Source organism: Sturnus vulgaris, unplaced genomic scaffold, assembly GCF_052056855.1.
Source record: "Sturnus vulgaris isolate bStuVul1 unplaced genomic scaffold, bStuVul1.hap1 Scaffold_157, whole genome shotgun sequence".
NCBI lineage: Eukaryota > Metazoa > Chordata > Aves > Passeriformes > Sturnidae > Sturnus > Sturnus vulgaris.
In genome coordinates, this window is record NW_028276074.1 from 2,001,295 (window position 1) to 2,020,398 (window position 19,104).

At 49.7% G+C, this 19,104-nt stretch overlaps 1 protein-coding gene across 1 annotated transcript; it reads right to left on the reverse strand.

Annotated features, from left to right (window-relative positions):
- Nucleotides 1–4,661: 4,661 nt before the first annotated feature.
- On the reverse strand, nt 4,662–5,359 carry LOC148218826 (olfactory receptor 14J1-like). Its single transcript, XM_088157781.1, has one exon. The coding sequence runs from the start codon at nt 5,357–5,359 to the stop codon at nt 4,742–4,744; it is 618 nt and encodes a 205-aa protein (XP_088013907.1). The 3' UTR covers nt 4,662–4,741.
- Between the last annotated feature and the right edge of the window lie 13,745 nt (nt 5,360–19,104).

Here is a 19,104-nt window from a genome sequence, read left to right on the forward strand (position 1 = left end):
TGGTGTTGCTCAGCATTTATGCAAAGCTCTTGTATCCTAATGGAACCAAAGAGACCCTTGTGACACTGTGGAACCTCATGGTACCAAAAATCCATTGTGACATTGGGGCAGGAAGGTACCAAGGAGACCATTGAGATCCTGTGGATCCAAGGAGATTGTGATGACACTGTGGAAACTGATTGAACCATGGGCATTGTGACACAGCAGGGCCTCATGGAACCAAGGAGTGAATTGTGACTCTACCAAACCTCATGGAACCAAGGGGCCTTTGTGACACTGAAGAACTTCACAGAACCAAGAGTCTGTTGTGACACAGGGTGCTCATGAAATCATGGCGAGCATTTTGAAACATCAAGACCTGCTAGAACCAAAGGGTCTTGTGGAGCCAAGGGGACCACAGTGACACCGTGGGGCTCCATGGAACCAAGGGGCCATGGTGACACTGTGGAGTCTCAGTGACAAAAGTTTTATTGTGACACTGCAGGACTGTATGGAATCATGGAGATCATTGTGACACTACACGGTGTCATGGAAACAAGGGGCCATTGTGACACTGTGGGGCCTCGTGGGACAAAGGGGCAGTTGTGGTACCATAGACATTTGGGCAACTGTGTCACCATGGAACTGAGGAGACCATTGTGACACTACAGGACCCCACGGAGCTCAGGATTCATGTAACAGTGCAGGACACATGGAACCGAGGGGACCTTGTGACACTGTGGGGCCTCATGGAATTATAGAGACCTTTGTGACACTGCAGGGCTTCATGGAATGAAGGGGCTGTTGTGACACTGTGTGCCCTCATGGAACCAAGGACAGAATTGGGACAGTAAGGAACATAATGGAGTTGCTGCAAATGATACAAATTTAAATTTTTTAATGTAACTTCAGTCAGGATTTTGTTCGCATTTGCCCAGGAGGAGAGGAATTGAAGATTCTCTTCAAAAGACTCGGTTCACCAAGGTTGGGTGAGGCCTGATGAGTTTAACATCTACAGATTGGGAGTAGCCAGAAGATACAGAGGAGGTAAATGAACATTAATGAACATCACCCCCAGTGTGGTTGGAGACACCTGGTCTGGGAAAAGATTGGTAAGAGAATCAAATGAGGGCCTAATTCACTCCAAGGGCAAAGGGATCAATAAGCAACAGGAGACTGAATACTAAGAATTGTGTAATTTAAGATCAATGAATATGAATTTCTTTGGGTTTTGTCTGTATAAATATGTGAAAACCCTTGTAAAGAACCATGTATGACGGAGTGATTTTCACTGCCCAAGCCAGGCATGTGTGGATGGAATGATTTCTATTGCACATGCTGGGCACAAAAACATCCTGGCCAGAAGAAAGTAATGCCTAAATTCCGTAACACTGAGAAGATGTTGTTGGGGAGTTCCTGTTTTTCATGCAGTTTCAGTGTCAGTCCCACTGAGGTCCATCACCAACACAGGCTCCTCCTGGACTCTTGGAGGAGAAAATTGGAAGCCCTGATTGCACAAAGCTCTCAGAGACTCCAAGGCAAAAGCAAAACCCAAAGTCCTCTGAAAAACCTGCAGTCCCTGGGAGCATGAAGGAGCCTCCAGGGCCATTCCTGACCAAGGCTCCCCAGGGACTGGTCCCAGCAGATCCCTGAGGCCACTGGGATGTGGGGGGATGCTGAGGGCAGGACAAGGGGTGACAGTGGCCAGCCTTGCTGGGGCTGTGCCAGGAGGCCCCAGTGGCTCAGGACAAGGTGTCTCCTCATAGCCCTTGGTGGCACAGACCCTGCTGTGCCCCAGGGCACCAAGACTTGGCTTCTCCTGGGCACTGCCAGCCCTGCCAGGGCCCTTGGCCATGTCCAGCACAGCTTGTCCTGCACTGTCCCACAGCTGCTGCTGTGTCCCTGCAGGCTGCACACTCCCATCTGGCTGCCCCTGCCTCTGCCCTGCCATTGCCAGCCCTGCCCTGATCTCTGCCCACCCTCACCCTCTGTGCCTTGGGACACACACACATGCCCTGAGCTCATCCTCCTTCTCCTGGCTGCTTCCCCTGCCACAGCACTGCCCTGGGAGGGTTCATTCCTCACTGGAGCTGCTGTGTTTGTACTGGTGCATTTTATAGTTCTGCTGCTGCCTCTCTGCCAATTCTGCCTTCAAAGATCTCTCCAAGGAAAAGATTCATTGAATGATGGAATAACAGAGGTGGGAAGAGCCCCCTGAGCCCCCTTGGTCTGGGTGTGGCTGGGATGGAGTTCCCTTTGCCCAGAGCAGCCCCTGTCCTGCTGTGCTTGGCTCTCGTGGCTGGAGTGGGTTTGGTCCCAGCCCGAGGCTTTGGCTGCTCCTGAGCAGGGCTGGCCCCACATGAAGCATCTCTGCAATCCCCCAGCCAATGTCCTGGGGGTAAGTGTTCCTGGGGACATGGGATGGGATGGGATGGGATGGGATGGGATGGGATGGGATGGGATGGGATGGGATGGGATGGGATGGGACAGCTGGGCTGGATTGACCCAAGGGATCTTCCATTCCATGGGATGTCCTGATCAGCAGGGAAATGAGGGGGACAAGAGGGTGTCTGGATTTTCTGTATTAATACATTTGTCTTCCAAAGCAACCACTATATGTGCTGAATTCTTGTGTTGAATTCTTGTATCCCCTTGATCTTCCTTGCTTCTGCATTTGACCTTTGTTTTTTAGTCCTCCTAACATTAATCTATTTTTAAGGTGACCCACAATTTTTTCACCATATTTTCTCCTCTTTTCTGAGTAAGGAGGGACAGTGACAGAGACACTTGGCTGTCACTTGATCCCCAGAGGGGTTTAATCACAGTCACCTTGCCCAACTCTGCTCTTAGGGGCACACCCAGCAATGTCAGGGCTCTGTCAGGTGCCCAGCCCTGAGCTGGGCTCATGCCCTGCTCACAGCCCCACGGGTGTCCAGGGACACGAGTCCTTCCCTGGCACACACACACACAGAGTTCATTGCAGCACGGGCAGGGGCTCCCTGGACTCTGCTGCCACTGCCAGAGCCTGGCAGGGACCTCAGCCCTGTGGGTGTCCCCCTGCCCCTGACCGAGGTGCCCCACGGTCAGAGGGATGGACACAGGGAGCTCTGGGCACAGGAGCTCATCCCAGCCCTGCATCCAGGAGTTCCCAGGGGATGTTACTCTCTGGAAACTCCAGGAACAGCTGCAGCTGTTTGTGTCACTGGGTTTATGTCCCCTCACACACACACAGGATGTTCAGGGCTGTGGAATGTCCCTGCACTGCAAACACAGACTCCTGACCCGGTCACTTGATGTCTCTCCAGGGAGGGAAGAACAACCTCTGTGCCCTGGGGTGAGAGGCCACTGCTGGGAGCGGCACTGGCTTTGCCAGGGCACTGCTGGGACAGCGCCACCCTGAACACTGCCACACTTGTGCTGGTCACTGCTGTTCTCCTCTCCAGGGCGCTGTGTTGGGAACATCCTTGAGAGCAAACTGGGAAGGAGATTGAAGCTTTCAGGCCCTGCACTGGGGAGATGCCCCTGCATGATTGTCCTAGGGTGATGTTATGGTGTTTGTATCTCCAATCGTGTGTTCTGATTAAGTTTGGTATTATGTCCTGTGCTTCCAGGACTGACTCTGAAAGTGAAGCTTTGTTTTGTCTTGTTATCAGCCAGCTCACCTCCCCCATGGTCTATGTTTAGGAGAGGTTTTAGCTCGGCTTGCTTGCTTGCCTGCTTGCTTGCCTGCTTGCTTGCCTGCTTGCTCACTTCTGCCTCTTTTTCTTTCCTTCGCTTTGCCCTGGCTTTTGCTTATTAGTTAGTTCAGCTAGGCAGTCCAACTTTTTCCCTGGACTGTTTTTTTTCCACCCCGTCCCCTCCCTCTCCTGGATACCATCTGAACCTGTTCTGGACGGGGACCTGGGAAACACCAAGAAACTCCGGGACTCTACATTCTGTCACCTGCAGTAGTCATTCCCCAGCGCCAGAGACTGATAAGTGGGCGACCACTCGCCGAAGAGACTCTCTGAGTTTGTCATCCCTTCAGAATGGTCAATGAGTTATTTTGTCAGCTGGTGTTGGTTTTTTCCTGTGCTGGGGAGTGTTTTGCTTGTTAAATAAACAGGTTTTTTTCCCACTCTTCTCTGAGGAAATTCTTCCTGAACCCAGTGGTGGGGGGGAGGAGTCGTGGGGTTTGCTGTCTGGGGGCTCCTTCTGGAGGTTTTACCCCAAACTTGCCCTAAACCAGGACAATGATGGAAATGCTGTTGCAGAGCTCAGCTCTGTCCCAGCAGTGCCCATGGCCTGTCCCTGCCTGCAGTCCCTGGACAGTCATACAACAGGACAGGGACTGAGCTGAGAGAGCCCTGAGGCCTTAAACCAGCCCAGGGGCTCTGAAGGGGAGTGTGGAAGTGAAGGAAGGGGAGGTTATGGAGCAGAAGCCCTGGGGCTGCCTGGCAGTGAGGAGCACTGGGGTTTACTTTTCTCTCCAGCTCTGCCCAGAGGCACCGACCCTGCAGCTCCAGAGAAGTCAGGAGGAAAAATGTCAGGAGAGCACAGCAATACAGAGTTCTTTATTTTGTGTAAAAACATATGTAGTACAACTCCTGGGTTATACAGTCTATGGCTCACACTAGAAATGCAAATACCAAATTAAAAATGGCACAAAGTTTTTCCTGTGAACAAATTCTCAAAAATAGAATACCTGTGCCAGCACAAAAAACACAAGACACAGTGTGGGCATTAATGAGTAACATCTTAAGAGCTATACAGGAGAATGAATTTATTGATTCTGAAAAGCATTCATGATTATTTTCCTCAGGCCATCCTTGAGCTCCTGGTTCCTCAGGCTGTAGATGAGGGGATTCAGGGCTGGAGGCACCACTGAGTACAGAACTGACACCGCCAGATCCAGGGATGGGGAGGAGATGGAGGGGGGCTTCATGTGAGCAAATGTTCCCGTGCTGATAAGCAGGGAGACCACAGCCAGGTGAGGGAGGCAGGTGGAAAAGGCTTTGTGCCGTCCCTGCTCAGAGGGGATCCTCAGCACAGCCCTGAAGATCTGCACATAGGAGAAAACCATGAACACAAAACAGCCAAGTCCTAAACAGGCACTAAGAGCAAGAAGCCCAAGTTCCCTAAGGTTTGAGTATGAACAGGAGAGCTTGAGGATCTGTGGGATTTCACAGAAGAACTGGCCCAGGGCATTGCCATGGCACAGGGGCAGGGAAAATGTATTGGCTGTGTGCAGCAGAGCATTAAGAAAGGCACTGGCCCAGGCAGCTGCTGCCATGTGGGCACAAGCTCTGCTGCCCAGGAGGGTCCCGTAGTGCAGGGGTTTGCAGATGGACACGTAGCGGTCGTAGCACATGATGGTCAGGAGGAAATACTCTGCTGACATGAAGTACACAAAGAAAAAGAGCTGAGCAGCACATCCTGAGTAGGAGATGGTCCTGGTGTCCCAGAGGGAATTGTGCATGGCTTTGGGGACAGTGGTGCAGATGGAGCCCAGGTCAGTGAGGGCCAGGTTGAGCAGGAAGAAGAACATGGGGGTGTGCAGGTGGTGGCCGCAGGCTACGGCGCTGATGATGAGGCCGTTGGCCAGGAGGGCAGCCAGGGAGATGGCCAGGAAGAGGCAGAAGTGTAGGAGCTGCAGCTGCCGCGTGTCTGCCAATGGCAGCAGGAGGAAGTGGCTGATGGAGCTGCTGTTGGACATTTGCTGTGTCTTGGCATGGGGATCTGTAAGAAAAGTAATCATGGAATAGTTCAATTTGGAGAGGATTTAAAATCTCCCAGCCCAGCTTGGTGTCACTTTCCCCCCACTGCCTGCCCAGGGCTCTGCTGCCTGGAGCTGTCCCTGCCAGCAGCTGCTTCCCTGTGCCCAGGGCTGCTGCCAGTGCTGCCAGAGCCCAGCCCAGCCCTGGTGGATCAGCTCAGATGCTTCCTGTATGGGGCCCTGTGCTGTTTTATTTCTTTGCCTGGTTTACTGAGATCTAAGAGAATTTTAAAAAATTTTTCTCAACCTAAACTGAGAGATGAATATCAATGGGCAATCTCCCAGCAATGCAACCCAGTACAGCAGATTAAAAAAGCAGGACGTTCACTTTTATGCAGCCCCTGCCTCACTGTGCTCCCTGTTTAATCTCCTTGGAAATGTTCAGCAGATATATGTTACGCTAGGATCCAGTCCTGAACAATGCAGCATCCTCACCACACAAGGAGAACATTTCCAAGCCTTACCAGCTGTCTTCTTCCACCCAGAACTTGTCCCCCAGTGCTGGGAGCAGCTCCCAGGGCTGCCTGAGAGGTGTCCCTGGCAGGCAGCAGAGTCCCTGCCCCAGCACAGCACCCTGGGCTGCAGGAACCTGCTCTGCACCACAGCCCTGGGCACCCCTGGCTGCTCTACACAAGAGATCATCAGAGAATGTACTCACACAGTCTGCAGGCATTGGGATGTTGCAGCTTTAGGAGATCACTGCAGGAGCTGCAGCTGCATTGTTCTGCAGCCAGAGGCTTCCTGTGTCAAGGGCTGGGAGTGATTCTGCCCCAGGCACTTCTGAGCATCTTCCCAGCCCTGACTGATTGAAGCTCTCTGTGCCTCTGTGCTGTGCCCGGGGTGGCTTCAGGCAGTGCCCCAGCCCTACTGGGCTGGGAGAGGAGCTGCTCATGAAGAGAAATGTGTTTTTGAAGCTCTTCTTGGTTACCAGGATCGCCTTCTGTTCCAGGAGCCCAGCCCAGCTCATCAGCACAGACACAGCACAAGGACTTTAATGACCCTCTTGGGGTTTGTGCTGGGGCCCTGAACATCAGTCCCTGAGAGGGAGATGAAGAAACCTCTCAAGAACTCCAAGTCAAAATCAAACTCCAAAGTTTCCTGAAGTTTTAATGGGTCCCTCTGAGGGACACAACTGAGAAAGTGTCCCCAGGTTCCAATTAAAGCAGGAAATTGGAGGCAGAGATGACAAGTGGGGACAAAGAGAAGCCAAGTCTTGGTGCCCTGGGGCACAGCAGGGTCTATGCCACCAAGGGTTGTGAGGAGACACCTTGTCCTGAGCCACTGGGGCCTCCTGGCACAGCCCCAGCAAGTCTGGCCACTGTCACCCCTTGTCCTGCCCTCAGCATCCCCCCACATCCCAGTGGCCTCAGGGATGTGCTGGGACCAGTCCCTGGGGAGCCTTGGTAAGGAATGGCCCTGGGGGGCTCCTTCATGCTCCCAGGGACTGCAGGTTTTTCAGAGGACTTTGGATTTTGCTTTTTCCTTGGAGTCTCTGAGAGCTTTCTGCAATCATGGCCTCCAATTATCTGCTTTAATTAGTCCCTTGAGAACCTTTGTCAGTAACAACACTCAGTGGGGCTCATTAATGCTTCAAGGTACTTGAGATTTTTCAAGGTACTTTCCTTTTTCCTTTCTTCTCTGACTCTCTGAGTGGTTTTTGGGCAATCATGGCCTCCCGTTCTCTCCTCCAAGGAGTCCATGAGGAGCCTGTGTTGGGGATGGACCCATTAATACCTCAAGACACTTTGGGCTTCTCTTTTGACTTTGATTCTTGGAAGGGTTTGTGCAATCTCCTCTCAGGCCCTGAGGTTCGAAGGCTCAGCCTCAAATGCACCACAGGGCTCAGTGGGATCAAGCAAGTCCTGACAAACCATGGCTCTGCCTTGATTTCCTTCTGATCTGGTGCAGCTCAGGAGAAGATTTTCAACTCCAATCCTGGAGAATTATGTCAAAGAGCATCTTAGAAATATCTGTTCCTATTTCAATGGATGCATTTTATTTCAGTTCTCTTTAGAGCAGAGGTGATTACAGCATTCTGTGGTTGATATTGATCCAAGGTCTCTCCTCAGGAGGTCTGGCCTGCTCAGAGAAGCTGTGCCTTGAGGTCTGACCCAGCATGGACAACCTTGCTCCACATTCCCCAACCCCATCCTGTCTGTCCTCACTCACCTGGGACCTGCTTTGTCCCAGTTTGGAGAACTGGCTGCACTCAAGCAGAAATGAGGCTTTCCCCTTTTTTGTTTTTCTAGGCTTTTTTTTTTTTTTTTTTTGAACAATCTAAAACTCCCAGATTTCCTCATTGCAAACAGACACCTTCCATTAGTGTGTGCTAGCCCAAGGTCCCACCACGGAGGTTTTCCTTCCCCAAGGCAGAGCTATGTAAGGAAAAATGTCAGGGGGACACAGCAATACAGAGTTCTTTATTTTGTGTAAACACTTGTGGACTCCTTGGTTCTACAAGGGCTTGCTGGGTCACCATGCACTCTTGGTTCCATGAGGTTCTGTGCTGTGGCAGTGGAGATTTGGGTCCATGGGACCCCACAGTGTCATAATGCTCTTTTGGGTTCCATGAGGTCTTGCTCTGTCACATGGACTTTTGGTTCCTTGGGTTTCCATATTCTTAACAATGGGCTCTGTAGTTCCAGAGTGTCATGATGGACCCTTGGTTCCATGAGGTTCTTCAGTGTCAAAATGGAATTCTTGGTTCCACGGGGCCCCACAGTGTCACCATGGTCTCCTTGGTTCCACAAGGCCAGGCAGTGTCACAATGGCTCACAGGTTCCATGGGGTGCCACAATGTCACAGTCCATGAGTTCCATGGACTTGGTTCCATGAGTTTCCCCAGTGTCCCAATGGTTCCTTGGCTTCACCTGGCCCCGTGTGTCACAATGGACTCTTGGTTCCATGGGGCCCCGCAGTGTCACAGGGGTTTCCTTGGTTCTGTGAGGTTCTGTGGTGTCACAATGGATGTTTGGTTCCATGTGCCCCACAGTGTCACAGGGGTCTCCTTTTTCCTGTGGCACCCAGCAGCAAACCCCACTGGCAGGGCCAAATGCCTGGGAAGAAGGAGAAGGGGACATTTGGAGTGATGGTTTTTGTCTTCCCAGGGCACAGTGACGTGGGCTGGGGCCCTGCTGTCCTGGAGATGGCTGAACACCGGCCTGCCCATGGAAGGGCTGAGAGACAACAACCTCTGTGCATGGAACTGCAACAGCAGAGAGCTCAGGCTGAAGGCTGGGTTTAACAGACTGTCACCAGCACATCAATGTGAGAGGAAAGATGTGTGCTCATGTCTTTACAAATCATTTGGTGGTTGAAGGGATGGGTGTTCAGGTGTTTGAAATGGGTTGTAACATTTCTACTGACTTTGGGCAGCAGGTTTGTTACCGGGCCCAGCCAGCTTGGCTCCTGACACAGACCAGGGTTTGTACTGGTTTTTACCTATTTTCCTGGTTTGTAGTGGTCCATACTGGTGTTTTCTGGTCGATACTGGTTTGTACTAGTTACTAGCAGTTTGCATTAGACTTTTGCATTACTTTTTTATACTGGTTTTTACCACTTATACTGTCCCATACTGTCCCATACTGGTCCATACTGGTCTATACTGGTTTATACAGATTTCAGGGTGCCATCGAAGCTATCGTTTATGGGCCAGTGTCTGGGGGTGAACCCCAAATCCTACGGGGTGTGGCACCACCAGGGCTGGGTGCTGGGCAACGCTGCAGCGCCCCCTGCTGGCCAGGGAGGACCTGGCACTGTGCGAGCACCTCCTGGTGGCCGACCCCTGAACTGTGAGTGGCTTGTACTGGTTTGTACTGGTTTGTGCTGGGATAGGTTCCAGGGCGTACTGGGATGGGGCTGGGGTTACTGGATTGTACTGGGTTATACTGGGAGAGAGTGTGTGAGTGTCTGGGAGGATCTAGCACTGTGTGTACTGGTTGTACTGGGTTATACTGCTTTGTACTGGGATGAGGTGCTGAGGGTGTTACTGGTTTGTACTGGGTTATACTGGGAAAGAGAACAGGGGTGTGTGAATGCCCCCTGCTAGCTTGGAGGACCTATTGGCCAACTTCGAGTTATACTGGTTTATACTGGTTTATATTGGGATGGGGTGCTGGGGGTCACTGGGTTATACTGGGATGTGGTCCTGGGAGTGACGGGATTGTAGTGGTTTATATTGTGTTATATGGAGATATTCTGGATTTTACTGGGTTAAACTGGGGTTTTCTGGGGTTTACTGGGTTATACTGGGAGGGGGCTTAGGCATGCTTGGCACTCCACTGGGAGCAACTTCTGGGGATGCTGGCCTTACTGATTTATACTGGGATGGGGCCTGGGACCTACTGGGAGTGACTTCAGGTTGTGCTGGCCTTACTGGCTACTACTGGGTGCTGCCGCCATGGGCTCAAGGGGCTCAGGCGTTGCTCGCAGTGCTTACTGGTTTATACTGGTGCCATCCCAGTATAAACCTGGGAGCCCCAGGACCACACTGGGAATGGGTTTGGGTGCATGAGGCCATACTGGTTTATACTGGGAGCTGCTGCCACAGGCCTCAGGAGCTTGGGAGTGGCTCAAAGTGCTTAATGGTTTATACTGGTGCCTTTCCAGTCCACAGCTGGGAACACTGGTAGGCACTTGTGGCCGGGCAGGACCTCAAGGCCGAGCTGGCCTTCACCAGGGCCTTGCTGAGCCACAGCTTCTCCAACTTCTCAGCCTGGCAACACTGCCTGTGGCTGCTGATGTCCACCAGGAACTACGGCAAGGCCACTGCCCCCTGGAAGGCTGAGGGAAGGTGAGGGATTTCCTTAAAAAACTCCCCCAATTTTGCGAGATTCCCAAAATTTTCCAGACCCTCCCTCACCTAAAGTGGGAACTGGTTGGTTCTGTTGCATTGAATGGGTAGATCTGGTGTTCCTAAATCCCCATTCACTTTAAGGGGTAGACCTCAACTCCTGGATACCTGGGTGCCCCCGTCGAGATATTGGGATTTCCCCCAGCGTCCCCTTAGAGATTTTGAGGTGCCCCCTTTGCCCACCCCAGAGCTGGAGCTGCTGCAGAATACCATCTTCACCAACCCCATGCAACAAAGCACCTGGCTGTACCTGTCCTGCATCCTCTCCCGAGGTAACTCAGGGCTCCCTCCCACCCTTGATGTCCTCACCTGGAATTTTGGGGTACCCCCCGAATGTTGGAGTCCCCTGTGACAACCCCACAGCTGTCAAAGGCCATCTGTGTCCATGTGGACCAGGAGGACTGTGGCCACCATCTTCTCCTGGCCTGTCAGGGTGAGGGAGGGAACTTGGGCTCCCAAAAATAACCTGGATATCCCCCAAAAATTATCTGAGTACACCTGGAAACTGCCCAAAATCAACTGGATTCCCCCCAGCAATCACCTGAGTACACCTGGCTATCTCCAAAAATCACCTGGGTACCCCCAAAAATCACCTGGATACACCTGAGTACCCCTTACACACCTGGATCACCAAAAACCCCTGGGGCCCCACAAAACGAGTGTCTCAAACATCCTCATTGCTTTGACTGGGTAGACCTGGCTCCCCTAAACTGCATTGCCTTTAAAGGCTAGACCCACTGTCCCTAAATTCTCATTCATTTCAATGGGTTAGACCTGGAGTCCTGTTCATCTCCATTTATCTCTACAAATCCCTCCCAGTGGTCCCACTTTTGCTTCAGTGCTCCCAGTCACCCCAGTGTCCCTCCTTAGCCCTTCCCAGTGCTCCCAGTTTAAACAGTAACTCTTCCCAATCAAGCCCTATCAATGAGTAGACCTGGTGTCCCTAAATCCCTATTGACTTCACAGGGTTAGATCTGGTGTCCTTCAATCCCCTTTGACTTCAGTGGGCAGAGCTGATGTCCCAAAATTTTTGGCACCAAAAATCCCAATTTTCAGCTTGGAATTCCCAGATTTTGGGATGAAAATCGACATTTTTGGGCTTACCTGGAGGCACAGCTCCAGCATAGACAGCAGGTGAAGGATCAGGGATTTGGGATTGGCCTCCAGGAATTCATCCAGAACATCCAGAACATTGGCACTGTAGTCCTGGAGTGGAAATTCCCAGAATTCAGCCCAAGATTTCCTCCAAATTTTATCAAATTTCTTTATTTTCGGGCCAAATTTCCACAAAACCCCATTGATTTTAATGGATAGACCAGGTGACCCGAAAACCGTATTGACTTTAATGGGATAGACGTGGTGTCCATAAGTCCCTATTGATTTCATTAGTCATGTCTGATGTCAAAAAAATGTGCATTGGGAGATTGATATTACAAGAGATGAGGCAACTGAGAGACGTTGTAAAAGATGGTTTATGGCCTCATGGTGTCAGTCTCATAGAAGGGTGAGACATTAAAGGTGTTACATCCAACACCAAACTATCAGAAGCCTCCTCATTCTTAGTTACAATGCTTGATGTTCGTTTTTTAGCCAATCAAATACTTCTGTGAAGTTTGCCAGCATCCTTTTACACCAATCATTAATTGCTTTCCTTCTCATGGCTTTGCAGGAATGTGTCATTTTTACAACCAATCATAAAACACTTCACAAACTTACATTGATGCATCTTAAAATTGTAGTTAATTATATAACAGGTTCTACTGCTAAACTTTAAAATTTTTGCTATGTAACTTATACTACTTTTCTTATATAATACATATTTCTGTTTGCTTAAAACATATTTCTACTTCAAGTACAAACTTACATTCTTGTTTTATATCTATTTTACTTTTAATGCTCGGATTGTCCAAGATTTCTACAAGGTCTCAGGTCAAACGATGGATCCATCTCAATCTCTGAGCCTGTATGCACAAGGCCCTGAGAGCTCTCTGTGCCTGCATTTCCCACACCACCTGTCATCTCTGCCTCCAATTTCCTGCTCACACTGGAACCTGGGGACACTTTCTCGGTCGTGGCCCTCAGTGAGATCCATGAACAGCATCAGAAACTTTGGAGTTTGATTCTGTCCAAATTCTTCAGAGGTTTCCTAGAAAACAACGGTTCTGCCTTGATTTCCCTCTGGTCTGGTGCCATTCATTCAGAAGTTTTTCAACTCCAGTTATGGAGAAATATGACAAAGAGCTTCTTAGAAATATCCATTCCAATTTTCAAGGGTGTATTTTATTACTGTTGTCTTTAGAGCAGAGGTGATTTCAGCATTCTGTGATTGATATTTGTGAGAAATGGATTTGTAAAGGATTCTCAAAGCCTGACTGAAAGCTCACACAGTCTTGTACATCTGGATGCAAACTCTGAGATAAGGTGTGCTGACTCAGAATGGCCCTGGAATTGCTGAGAGAGAGACTGAACTAGAAAGAAGTTTCAAACAATAGCCTTGCAAAAAGATCAGATATTTTTGAGAATTAGAACTGTGAAAGATGCATTGTGGCAAGACTACGTGGAGGAAAATACAAGGTGATTGTTGTTAGAAGTATAAGCATGATTGTGTAGCAAAAGCTAATAGGCTGAAAACCATTTATAAAATATTGTAAGAAGGAAATAACTTGGCTTTTGAGAGAATGGCATTAAGTTTTCCATCTCTTATGTTTCACCTTTCAAGGAGTCTGATAATGGAATAAAGTCTTTTTAAAACCTCTCTTAGTTGCCCCGTCTCTGTAGAGCTGGGGTTTTTGAACAATTCTGAGTTCCTGGACATCAGTCCCTGAGAGGGAGCTGAAGGAAAACTTCTCAAGAAAACAAAATTAAATTGAAACTCCAAAATTTCTTGAAGTTTTAATGGTGCCCACTGAGGGATATGACTCAGAAAGTGTCCCGAGGTTCCAGTAAAGCGAGAACACTGGTGGCACTGATGACAGGTGGGGACAAACAAGGGAAAGGTGTCTCTGATGCTGAGCAAACCTGGATGTGTTTCAGGAATGCAAAGGGCCAAGGGCTGAGCCCAGCCCCTGCCAAGGCAGATCCTGTCCCTCCCTCATTGCTCAGGGCTCTTCCCGGGCCACTGGGCTCTGGCCATGTGCAATGCCAAGGGCAGCACCATGGGGCGGCCCCTGCCAGGCTGCTGAGCAGGGACAAGGAGGCAATGAGGCCCCAGCACAGCAAGGCTCACTTGTCCCCTGCTGGCCTCAGGCCCAGGGCCAGCCTGCATGGCCCAAGTGCTGCAGGAGTTGGCTGTGTCAGGGCCTTTCAGCTGCTGCCCATCCCTGTGGCCTCTGCAGCCCAGGCTGTCCTACGGTGTCCATGCTCTGCGCCTCTGTCCCTGCAGGCTGTCGTCATCCCCCGGCTGCCCCACCTCGCTGGCCCCTTCCTTTGCTGACAGCTCTGCCTCCTGCCTGCCTCTGCCTGGACACACAAAGCATTGGGCCTGACACCAAAAGGGTTCGTTCAATTTTTACTGTGCCTGTGAACTTTGAGCAGAGAAACATGGCATGCAGGAGCTGCTTTCCCAGCAGATACTGTCAGAAGAGAAGAGAAACACATCTGTCTCAAAGGTGCAGTGACAGAAAAAACAAAGACTGATTCAGGAACTTGGGGTGGGTTTTATAGTTATGGTAAATTGAAATACACGTGTAGTGACTAAATATAAGCAACACACTTGTAGAATCACGTGTCCACATAAGTTTAGGAGTTATCCCACATTGGACCTGAAGCCTGAAATAAAGGATGTCTTCTTTAACACGAAATCAGTGTTAAGGAGTCTTATTCTGATATTTTGGAGATTTGGTGACAGAGGGTCCTCACAGAACCAAGGAGTCAGCTGTGACACTATGGAACCTGAAGGTGCACTGTGGAACCTCCTGCAACCATGGGTGCATTGTGACACTGCAGGGCCTCACAGAACCAAGGTGACCATGTTATAGCACAGAACCTCGTGGAACAAAGGGTCCATGGTGACACTGCAGAACTGTTGCTGAGAGTATGAAAGCTCATGGAACCAGAAGTTCATTGTGACCAAGGGGCCATTGGGACACTGCAGATCCAAGGAGACCATTGTGACACTGAGAAATCTCATGGAACCAAGGGTCCATTGTTACACTGTGGGGCCTCATTGGACCAAAGGTCCATTGTGACATTGCAGGGCCTCATGGAACAATGGAGACTATTATAAAACAGAATCACAGAGGTAATGAGGTTGGAAAAGATCATGAAGTCCAACCTATCACTTAACTTCACCTCATCAACTAAACCATGACTCTGAATGCCACGTCCAGTCTTTGTTTAATGCCACCAGGGATGGTGACTCCACTACTTCACTGTGCAGTAGATTCCAGTGCCCAATCATTCTCTCAGTGAAGAATTTTTTCCTGATGTCAAACCTATACTACCCCTGGCTCATCTTCAGACTGTGCCCTCTCATTCTGTCAGGTGTCGCCTGGGAGAAGTGACCAACCCCCAGCTGACTACAGCCTCTCTTCAGGTGGTTGTAGAGAGTCTCACTGGAGACCATTGTAGCCATTGGGGCCATTGCAGCACGGCAGGGCCTCATGGAATCAAGGGGACCACAGTGACAGCGTGGGGCTCCATGGGACAAAGGGGCCATTCTGACACTGTAGAACCAAGGAGATCATTGTTACACTACAGGGCCTCATGGAACCAAGGGCAAAAGAGTGACACTGTGAGATTCAAGGGATCAAGGGGGCATTCAGACACTGCAGAACCAAGGAGACCATTGTGACACTATGGGGCATCATGGAGCTGAGAGTCCTTTGTGACAGAGCAGGGCCTCATGAAACCATGGAGGTCATTTTTACAATTTGAGGTTTTGTGAAATAAAAGGGCCATTGTGGCATTTCAGGGCCTTATGAAATCAAGGGGCCATTGTGACACTGTGGGGCTCCATGGAACCAAGGGGCCATTGTGACACTGCAGGGCCTCATGGAATCATGGAGTCCATTGTGACACTACAAGACCTCACTGAAGCAAGGAATCGTTGTGACACTATGGAGTCCTGGCAGGCCAAGGGGCAATTGTCACAATGTGTGGCACCATTGAACCAAGGAGTCCATTGTGACACTACAGGGCCCCATGGAACTGAGGATTCATGGAACAGTGCTGGACCCCATGGAACCAAAGGTCCATTGTGACACTGTGGGGCTTCATGGAATCCTGGAGGCCATGATGACACTTTGAGGACTTCTTGAATCAAGGGGCTCTGCAGGAGCTTGTGGAACCAAGGAGACCCTTCTGCCACTGTGAGTCCCCATGGAACCAAGGGTCCATTGGGATACTGCAGTGTGGGAAATTCAGGCATGGAGAGCTCTCAGGGCCTTGGGCATACAGGCTCAGAGATAGAGATGGGTACAGGGTTTGACCTGAGACCTTGGAGAAGGCTTAGAGAATTAGAGCATAAAAGTGAAACAGACAAAAAACAAGAATATAAGTTTGTAGTTTAAGTAGAAATATGTTTCAAGAAAACAGAAATATGGATTATGTAAGCAAAGCACTATGTTAAGTAAGATAGTAAAAGATTTTGAAGTTTAGCAAAAATGACTTATTGTAAAGTTAATTAGATGTTAAGATTTATCAATGTAGGTTTGTGCAGTGTTATATGATATACTGAAAAATGATGAATTGCACCAAAGCCATGGGAAGAAAAGCAATTAATGATTGGTGTAAAAAGACACCAGCAAAGTTCATAGAAGTTTTGATTGGCTAAAAAACTAATATAAGGCATTTGTAACTAACAATGAGAAAGCTTCTGATATTATGGCAGTGGATGTAACACCTTTAATGTCTCACCCTTCTATGAGACTGATGAAATAAAGCAATAAACCATCTTTGACAATGTCTCTCAGTTGTTCCATCTCTTGTAATATTCATCTCCCAATAGAGATCTTATGGACATCAGGTCTACCCTTTGAAATCAATGGCAATGTAGGAATAGCAAGTCGACTTATTTTAAAAAATCAAAGGGGATTTAGGAACATCAGGTCTACCTTTTGAAATCAATAGGGATTTAGGGAAACCAGGTTAAGGCATTAAAGTCAATGGGGATTTTGCAGAAATTTGGTGCTAAAATGGGGAAATTTGGGGGAAATACTGGGCTGAATTCCGGGAACTTCCAATTTCAGGATCATGGTGCTGACACTCTGGAAGTCCTGGCGTAATTCCTGGGAGCTAATCACAAATTCTTGATCCCACACCTTCAGCCTGTTCTGGAGCTGTGCCTCCACTTAAGCCCAAATCTTTGTTTTCAGCCCCAAATCTGGAATTCCGAGTCCAAAGTTGGGATTTTGGGTAGCAAAAATTTTCAGACATTGGGTTTACCCATTGAAGTCAATGGGGATTCAGGGACACCAGGTCCACCCAGTCAATGCAATGAAGATTTTTGGGACACCAGTTTTAGGAGTCCTTAGGGGTTTTGGATGATTTAGGTGTTCAAGGGATACCCAGGTGTATCCAGGTGATTTTTGGGGCAATCCAGCTCATTTTCAGGAGTACTCAAGTCCACTGAGGTGATTTTTTGGGATACCCAGGTGTACCAAATTGATTTTTGGGGAGATCCAGGTGATTTGGGGGAGTACACAGGTGTACACAGATAATTCTGGGGGATCTCCAGGTTATTTTGGGGCACCCAAGTGTCCCGACACACCTGGATGGGCCAGGAGAAGATGATGGCCACCGTACTCCCAGTCGATGTGGACACAGATGAGTCTTGGCAACCGAGGGGCTGTTGGGGGGCACCCCAACATTCAGGGAGTACCCCAAAACTCCAGGTGAGGGCCTCAAGGGTGGGAGGGAGCCCTGAGTTACCTCAGGAGAGGATGCAGTGCAGGTACACCCAGGTGCTTTGATCCGTGGAGTTGCTGAAGACAGTGTTCTGCACCAGCTCTAGCTCTGGGAGGGGGCAAAGGGGGCACCCCAAAATCTGTAGGGGGCAGTAGGGAACACCCCAATATCTGAATACTCAAGTGTACTAGAGTTCAGGTGTACCCATTAAAGTCAAAGGGGATTTAGAGACACCAGTTCTACTCATTCAACTCAACAGGACACATCACCTCCCACTTTAGGTGAGGGAGGGGCTGGAAAATTTTGGGGATCCTGTGAAATTGTTGGAATTTTTCTGGGGAATTGCTCACATTCCTAGAGCCTTTCGTGGGGCAGTGCCCCAGCCTCGCCCGTTCTGGAGTCCCTGGCAGCTGCAGGCAGTGGTGCCAGGCTGAGAAGTTGGAGAAGTCACAGCTCAGCAGTGCCCCAGCAAAGGATAGCTTGGCCTCAGGGTCCTGCCTGCCCGCCAGCACCCACTGGTGTTCCTAGGCACAGACTGAGAGGGCACCAGTAGAAACCACTAAGCACTGGGAGCCACTCCTGAGCCCCGGAGACCTGTAGCAGCAGCTCCCAGTATAAACCAGTAAGGGTTGATGCACCCAAACCTGCTCCCAGTGTGGTCTAGAGGCTCCCAGTGCGATCTAGTGAGATGGGGAACATAAATGGTTTTGAAAATTCAGCACCTTAGAAGTCTATGATGTGTTTAAGCAGGTAGAGGAGAAATTGAACACATGGCAGAAACGGTATGTAACAAATCATATAAAAATTATTTGCCAGGAAAAAGCTTTAAGATAACATATATTGCAAAAACTCAGCAAAACAAGACCTGGATATTGTACAAACCCAACAAAGCAGAAACCTGTGGCTCCAGAATCCCGCCAGGACCAGACAGGTGGTTTTGAGTGGGACAAGCTGACCTGAGGGAGAGCCAAACCTCCACTGCACCTGCCCAAAAGCAGAGGTCAAACAGCGATTACTGAGGAAGACATCCGGCCTTCATCCCAAAAACCACCAAACACAACCACCCAGAGGGGTGGCAGCTAATTATAATACAAAGGGAGAGAAGGTGGAGATGGGTGGGCAGGGAGGTGTGGGCTTGTGGGATCAATGTGTATTTATACCTGGAACCTGTCTTGACCAGGTACACGTGGTTTGGAGGAAATATCCCCCCAGGTGTCCCAGCTGGCAATGAAACACTCTCTACAATTTTGGTGTCAAGTCCTGATTCCTGAAATCAGGAAAGGTCCAGCAGCTGTGTTGGCTCTGCAGAACAAAAATGGCCCCTGGTTCCATGGGACCCCAGTGTTACAACTGACGCCTTGCTTCCATGTCACCCCCTCAGTGTCAAAATGGCCCCTTTCCTCCAACAGAACACAAAGGTTTTGTATAAATATTGAGCAAATCCTGCTTAACACACCTGGGAACATCTGTCTGCATTCAAAAGTGAGACTGAAGGTGAGAATGGCACCAGCAGCTTCCATCTACACCAAAGACCCAGGGAAAGGACAGGGACAGAGAATTCAGCTGAAAGACTCAGAATTCTGCTTACAGGGATCATTGCTGGTCACACTGTCCCTCGTAGGAAGGTGACATCATTCCAGACAGCCTGGACTGAGCATGTGGTTCCTCAGTG

Bases quoted from the DNA above. Each gene is read 5' to 3' on its own strand.
- LOC148218826 (XM_088157781.1), bottom strand. From the start codon at position 5,359: ATGTCAGCAGAGTATTTCCTCCTGACCATCATGTGCTACGACCGCTAC.